This window comes from Fulmarus glacialis, unplaced genomic scaffold (assembly GCF_000690835.1).
Source record: "Fulmarus glacialis isolate BGI_N327 unplaced genomic scaffold, ASM69083v1 scaffold39456, whole genome shotgun sequence".
Classification (NCBI taxonomy): domain Eukaryota; kingdom Metazoa; phylum Chordata; class Aves; order Procellariiformes; family Procellariidae; genus Fulmarus; species Fulmarus glacialis.
In genome coordinates this window covers 33,156-40,164 of record NW_009219598.1, presented here as the reverse complement: position 1 = coordinate 40,164, position 7,009 = coordinate 33,156, and the positions used below count along the sequence as shown (strand labels likewise).

Sequence of the window (7,009 nt, the reverse complement as noted above, 5' to 3'; positions counted from 1 at the left end):
TGAGGTGAGGGGCGTCGTGACGGGGTGGGGTCAGGGAGAGGAGGTCCCGGGCGAGCGGAGGCGAGAGCGTGAGCTGGGGTGGCAGCGGGGCAGACAAACAACGCGAAATTGGTTGTTTCGGTTAAAACCGTGGCAGCGCGCTGTAGGGCTGTTCCGCAGCATTTCAGTAAGCGGTTTTAAATAGCCCTTTTCTCCCGTTTACGCGTTTTAATATGAATAAAGGCTACAAGAGAAATACTTGAAATAATAGGTTACTTTAGGTACATCATAGGTACGGCTGAAACTTTGTTAGAGGCAATCAAAATGTGTGGCGAGCCGTGCGCTCTTACTTCAGGTCTTACGTGAGACTGAACCCGTAGCAGAAAACACTTTTAATGTTTTCCTACCACTTGTCTTAATACGCATCCTGTAAAGTCGCCATTCCTGCAGAGAAGGGGGTTATTCCTTTATAGGGCTCATCGTGGTTTTATGGAAGAAGGTGGTGGGTAAGGTCAGTGTGATGGTCCTTGCAGCTGGGCGCAGAAGGGGCAAGTGCTCTGTAGGGATGTAAGCAGAAGTGCAGGTGGATGGTGCCTGCCTGGGTAATAGGGATAGGATTGAAGTAATAGGATGTAGTATATCCTAGAGTGTAGCATATCCTCGAACGTAGTGACAGTAAAGTTATAGGGTTAAAATAAGAAAACTTGGTCTACTGGGGAGAACCCCTGCGTGTTCATCTCAGCCTGTGAAATATTCCTCCAGGCCTGGCATTGGGAGTTCCAGTGTTCCGGAATGCCAGAACAGAGTATGCCTAAAACAAACAAACAAAAAACCCACCGGAAAATACGAAAAACCCCACCACACCAGAAAAATTTCTGCTATCTTTGTTGCAAGTATAAACAAAATGGAGCAACTTGGATCACTTTGTTTAAAAATAAAAACAATTTTGAAAAGTCCTGGCCTGTTTTGAGGCAGAGATTTCCTGGTAAAGATAAATTTTAAACGCAAGTTCTCAGCTAGCAACATTTAAAAAAAAAAAAATCCAATGTTTCTAGCTTGGTTGTGTAAAATTGAGACTTTGCCTATAAGCAGAAATAGAATAATGAACATTGAGACTAATTTTTCAAACGCTTAACACTTGCTAAGTGTGTGTTTTGCGTCAGTGAAAAAACTGGGGCTTAAGCGACATCTGTTAATCTCCAGGGCTGAAATTTATATTTTCACTTAAAAGTGCTTCTTATTGGAAGTTTTGTAGCATTTTATATTGATATTTACAGTATGCTCAGACCGAAGTCTCCCTGGAGGCAAAGGCTTGCCATTTGCAAATGCCCTTGTAGAATATTCTATAAACGTACAGAAAATGAAAGTAGGTCTCTCAAAACGGATGTGAATAAATCAGCTGGTTTTGTGGTTTTCTTTTTTTTCTTAAAGATCTGCCACGATGCCTGGATCTCTTCCAGTGAATGCTGAATCCTGTTGGCCCAAAGATGTGGGAATTGTTGCACTAGAAATATATTTTCCCTCTCAGTATGTTGACCAGACAGAGCTGGAGAAGTACGATGGTGTGGATGCTGGGAAATACACCATTGGGCTAGGCCAGTCAAAGATGGGGTTCTGCTCCGACCGGGAGGATATCAATTCTCTCTGCTTGACTGTGGTTCAGAAGCTCATGGAGAGGAACAGCCTTTCCTATGATTGTATCGGGAGATTAGAAGTTGGAACGGAGACAATAATTGATAAATCAAAATCTGTAAAGACTGTCCTGATGCAGCTTTTTGAAGAGTCTGGTAATACGGATGTAGAAGGAATTGACACCACCAATGCATGCTATGGCGGCACCGCTGCTCTCTTTAATGCCATTAATTGGATCGAGTCCAGTTCTTGGGATGGTAAGTTCAGGGTATTTTCTTGAAAAGTTACCTCATCCTCTGGTTTTGAGTAGCCTGCTTTATAATGACAGTGCTCATGTTTAACCATATAAAACCCAGAAGGTAAACTATTTTTCTCTTCTGAAGCCTTTTTCTTAAATGCTCTGGGCATTTGCCTCTAGTTCAGTTACAGTGCAAAAAGTAACGATATGGCTAATAATCGCTGGTCTTTGGCTTTAAATTTGGGTGGCTGCCAGGAAATTGAAATATGGGGGAAAAGTCAGGCTTGAAGAGCCCCTTAATCTTGGGGTCATCTCCTCTATAATCAAAGTCTAAAAATTGCTGATGGATATTGACATGTGCTAGATTCTTGGCTGTTTCTCATGGTTATTTCTGTGTGTTTTTGACAGGACGCTATGCACTTGTTGTTGCTGGAGACATAGCTGTGTATGCCACTGGAAACGCCAGGCCAACAGGTGGAGCTGGTGCTGTTGCTATGCTAGTTGGTCCAAATGCTCCATTAATTTTTGAGAGAGGTTAGTCCTGTGAGAAAACAAACACTGTTCAGCCAGATAACTGGATCCGTTCTGAAGCCTGTCTCCTGTTTTTTGTGGGTTGCTGGAGGGCTGGATTAACTCCCACTAATGTCAGAAATTGTCTCTTCTTTCTCTGGACTAACTTGGCCGAGTCACGTTACAGGAGGCAGCAAGGAACAGTTAGAGATGCTCCTGTTTGTTTATTTCCTTGGGGATTCCCCAACAAAATTGACAAAGAGTGGAGTAGGGCTGAAAAACACAGTGCTCTACTTCCAAGGCAAAATGATGAAAATAATTCATTACTTGTGTTTGTCATGTAGTCCTACCGTACTTAACAAGCAATTGAGAACTGTGTGAAACATTACCTTAAAGGGTCTGAATTGCTATGAAAATCTGCTTGACTGGGGCCAAATATTGCTTGTTGCCCCACATGTGCTAAGTGATGTATTCAGATTGACTCAGAGCAGCTGAATAAAGTAATTTTCAACTTCTGTCAATTTCTGTCCATCAGGGTTGCGTGGAACCCACATGCAGCACGCGTATGACTTCTATAAACCAGATATGGTCTCTGAATATCCTGTAGTTGATGGCAAACTGTCTATACAGTGCTACCTCAGTGCGTTAGATCGCTGCTATACTGTTTATCGCAACAAAATCCACGCCCAGTGGCAAAAGGGTATGTAGCCTCACCTGACGATATTGCAAGATCTGGCAAATACAGCAATGTGTAACTACACAGACAATGTGTTTTCAAGCTTTAGCATCCAATCTAAAGACCAGTGTTTAGTCCCTTTCTGTGTAGAGTTTGTGTGTTCTGAGGCAATTGAAATGTTTGCTCTCTCCCGTAAGAAATGTCTTATTTCTGTTCTGGTATGGCTAAGTACCTGATCGTCAATAAGGAGTAGTCTCCACAGGCTTTGTTGGTGTAATGTGCAATACCTTGCTTAAGTGTGTTATTACCCCCTTTACCCAGGGTCTTAAGATACTGAGGTTAATATTTAAATGTTATATAATGATACTGATTTTTTTTATCCCATATGTTTAGTAATTGCTTGACTCATAATAAGTATAGGTGTGAAGTTTAGATAGTTAAATGAAGTGGATTATTTATTATGTCAAAATGCTGGGTAGAAATACGGAGATTCTGTTAAGCTTATAGCTTTTTCTTCTAGAAGAAGGGCAAACATTGCTAGCTGGTGTACAAGATCAGTAAAAAACCTAATTTTTAAATAGAAGTGGCAGCAGTGTTTTAAATGAACTGGACAGCAGTAGTCCTATGGTTGTTTCTTGTATGCTGATGTGTTATGATGACTCGTATCCTGCCATCCCCCTGTTTTATTTTCATAGTTGAAGTGAGTACTAAACGTAAGCTGTAACACAATGTTTCTGCTGCTTCCAGAGGGGACAGACAGACGTTTCACCTTGAATGACTTTGGATTCATGATCTTTCATTCTCCCTACTGTAAACTGGTACAGAAATCCGTGGCTAGACTATTGCTGAATGACTTTCTTAGTGACCAGAACCCAGAAACAGCAAATGGTGTTTTCAGTGGTCTGGAAGCTTTCAGGTGAGAATGGCTGCTGTCTTCCTTATTCACATAATCTTAATTTGTTAAACATCCAAGGTGTGTTTTTACTTTCTGCTATTTTAGTAACTATTTCTGAACTTTTTTTCAATAGGGATGTAAAACTTGAAGATACATATTTTGACAGAGATGTGGAAAAAGCTTTTATGAAAGCTAGTGCCGAGCTCTTCAATCAGAAAACCAAAGCTTCATTACTCGTATCCAATCAGAATGGAAATATGTATACCCCTTCAGTCTATGGTTGCCTTGCCTCTCTTCTAGCCCAGTAAGCATAAAATTGGAAAAAATGTCATAGCTTTTTATATGTAAGGTTATTAAAGGTTTTTGTTTCGAAAATCCTTTTGTAAAAGTACCATCTAGCAAACCTTTTCCTACTAGATTGCCTTAAGCAGCAAGACTAAAGTTAAAAAATCATTCTGCACACACAAGCAGTTCAAGTGACAAGCAGATTCAAAATATCTGTGTCAGAAGCTGATCTGAAACAGCTCCTCACTGCCTTCCAAAGGAGGATCTTATTCGTAAGGTGGTGTCTTTTCCTAGCCTCAACCTTCTCTCTCCTTGCACTCCCCCTTTCCCCCCCATCAAAAAAAACCCACTGCAGTGGAAAAGAGAATCAGAATGCCTTCTCTGTTTCACTATAATAAGCAAAGCCAAGTTAAATTAGTATTTACTTAAGAATTTTTTTTTTTTGCAATAGCAGACTTTTACAAAATCATGTTAAGTTTAAATTAAACCATTCATCTTGGATCCTTTTTTCTTTATTCTGACTTCGCCTTCCAAGATGTGGTTGGTCATTTTAGGCTTTAGGTCACTTAAGAATGAAAATTGCCTGCCTTCTAGGTAATCATATTCTGGGCATTTCTTTGCTCTGTTTTGCTTAGGCTGCTTTGGAACTCATCACAAAACAGCAGTGTTTGAAATTGTGTTTTAAAAAGTCATTGTTTATGCACATATCATGCTAAGTGTGTATTGTAGTTGATATAATTTGCTGGCTGCTTTTTCTAAGCTAGCTGTAGTTTCTAGTCATTTAAAACTGGCACCTTGGCTTAATTCTCACTTTAAACAACTGCTGCTTGATTTGCAGGTACACCCCAGAGCAGCTTGCAGGACAGAGAATCAGCGTGTTCTCATATGGCTCTGGTTTTGCTGCTACGCTCTACTCCATCAGAGTTACACAGGATGCCACTCCTGGTGAGTGAAAGGAAGAGATGTTAATTAACTCCCTTGCACAGCTCACCTCTAAATGCCTGTTACACTGCCCACCAGCATAAGTAAACCTACAGAACAATGCCTAATGACAGCAATGTTAAACTGAAGATGTTCCCACTCCAGGGAATGTTTAAGTGTCTCCTTGGGCAAATGAACAATATTCTTTAAACTCTGTTAACACTTTGATTGAGTAAGTGGGAATATTTTTAAATGACTAAAAGTTTAGCTTCTGTAATGCAAAATATTTTGAATCGGTTTGAAATGTTAACATGCAGTTCTCAGCACTGGTGCTACCTTACATGATGGTTTTACATTGTAGGTTCTGCACTGGACAAAATAACTGCCAGCCTTTCTGATCTCAAAACAAGACTTGACTCAAGAAAATGTATTGCACCTGATGTCTTTGCTGAAAACATGAAGATTAGGCAGGAAACTCATCATTTAGGTAAGAACTTAATAAATATAAATCATTCCTAGTCGTACAGCAAAATGCTCATCACTTAATTCACCTGACTTTAATCCGGGTTAGAATGAAGGAAATGTCCAACCCTTTCTACTTCTGAATAGCTCGTGTTCATTGGCCCAATGTGGCTGAAACAAAAATGCAGACTTGTTTTTTTTCTGTCTTGCTACGTCCAAACTGCGAAGGCCTGTGTTGTGTAAAACTCTCACCAGGAACCAGCTAACAGTGTGCTACTGGCTTTTTTACAGCCAACTATATTCCACAGTGTTCGGTAGAAGATCTCTTTGAGGGAACATGGTACCTTGTGCGTGTGGATGAAAAACACAGGAGAACTTACGCGCGGCGCCCACTCATGGGTGATGGACCTCTGGAGGCAGGAGTTGAAGCTGTCCACCCAGGCGTTGTTCATGAGGTGAACACTCACCACTCTTTTAAAGTTTGATATAAATGGTGGAACGGTTTACGTGTTTGTGTTAGCATGCACACGTATGTTAAAAGAGGAAGTGGTTTAACAAGTTACATTAAATACTTTGTTAACATATGTAACATACAAGCCAGAAGTAAAAAATTGAACATGGGATTTTAAAAAGTACATTTCATCGCATCAAGAATGAAACTGCACAAGAATGAAACAAGAACAGACTGGCTCTTTTCACATAATCGGTTTGCATGAAGCATGACGGATTTGATTGACTTAAGACCAAGCCATCCAGTGTAGCATGAATGTTGTTTGAGAGTTGGACTAGCCATGAACTATGAATGTCTGTGAAAGAGAAAACTGTATTTAATGTTTTGTTTTGTTTTTTTTTTTTTCCCTTCTTAGCACATCCCAAGCCCCGCTAAGAAAGTGCCAAGAATCCCTGCAACAACAGAATCTGAAGGCGTTACAGTTGCCATTTCCAATGGGGAGCATTAAGATACCTCTGTGAGGTGGGGAATGAAACAAGGGGTGAGAGTAGGGTGAGAGAGAGAGAAAAAGGATTGCAGTAGTGTTGAAGTTTCAGTGTACAGTAGTACTTCACCGGAGAATGGAAAAACTGTTTAAGCTCCCTTTAAGAAAAGGTTTGTCATAATATGGTGTGCTGATATTTATACTATTTTCAGAACACTAAAATCATGAATATACTGGAGATGGAGGGACTTGCCAGGGGCTGTGTGGATTCCTTAACACGTCTGAATTTTTTTAATTGCTGAGTAGTAGCTGTAGTCTATTACAAGGTCTTTGTACATAGAAAAAAGAGAATCTTCTGCTTGCTCTTTCCATGTAAAATGACTTGAAACCTACACTGTTAACTTCTACTTGTACTCAAGTGTGTGGCAAAATAGTTCAAGCTTTTAATGTTAGGGTTCTCAGTGCCTTGACAGTAA

The 7,009-nt window shown here is 40.3% G+C and overlaps 1 protein-coding gene across 2 annotated transcripts in view; it reads left to right on the top strand.

Annotated features, from left to right (window-relative positions):
• The first annotated feature begins 1,414 nt into the window (after positions 1-1,414).
• Positions 1,415-7,009, top strand: part of HMGCS1 (3-hydroxy-3-methylglutaryl-CoA synthase 1 (soluble)) — a 7,087-nt gene continuing 1,492 nt past the window's right edge. Inside the window, exons 1-9 of one of the 2 annotated variants that reach the window (XM_009580431.1) lie at positions 1,415-1,868; positions 2,258-2,383; positions 2,895-3,059; positions 3,783-3,951; positions 4,064-4,234; positions 5,054-5,160; positions 5,498-5,623; positions 5,890-6,053; positions 6,465-6,571. In XM_009580431.1, the coding sequence (XP_009578726.1) occupies positions 1,421-1,868; positions 2,258-2,383; positions 2,895-3,059; positions 3,783-3,951; positions 4,064-4,234; positions 5,054-5,160; positions 5,498-5,623; positions 5,890-6,053; positions 6,465-6,557 (1,569 nt within the window). In that variant the 5' untranslated portion in view covers positions 1,415-1,420 and the 3' untranslated portion in view covers positions 6,558-6,571. Of the gene's footprint in view, positions 1,869-2,257; positions 2,384-2,894; positions 3,060-3,782; positions 3,952-4,063; positions 4,235-5,053; positions 5,161-5,497; positions 5,624-5,889; positions 6,054-6,464 lie in introns of both variants that reach the window. The other variant, XM_009580430.1, reaches the window with a different exon arrangement.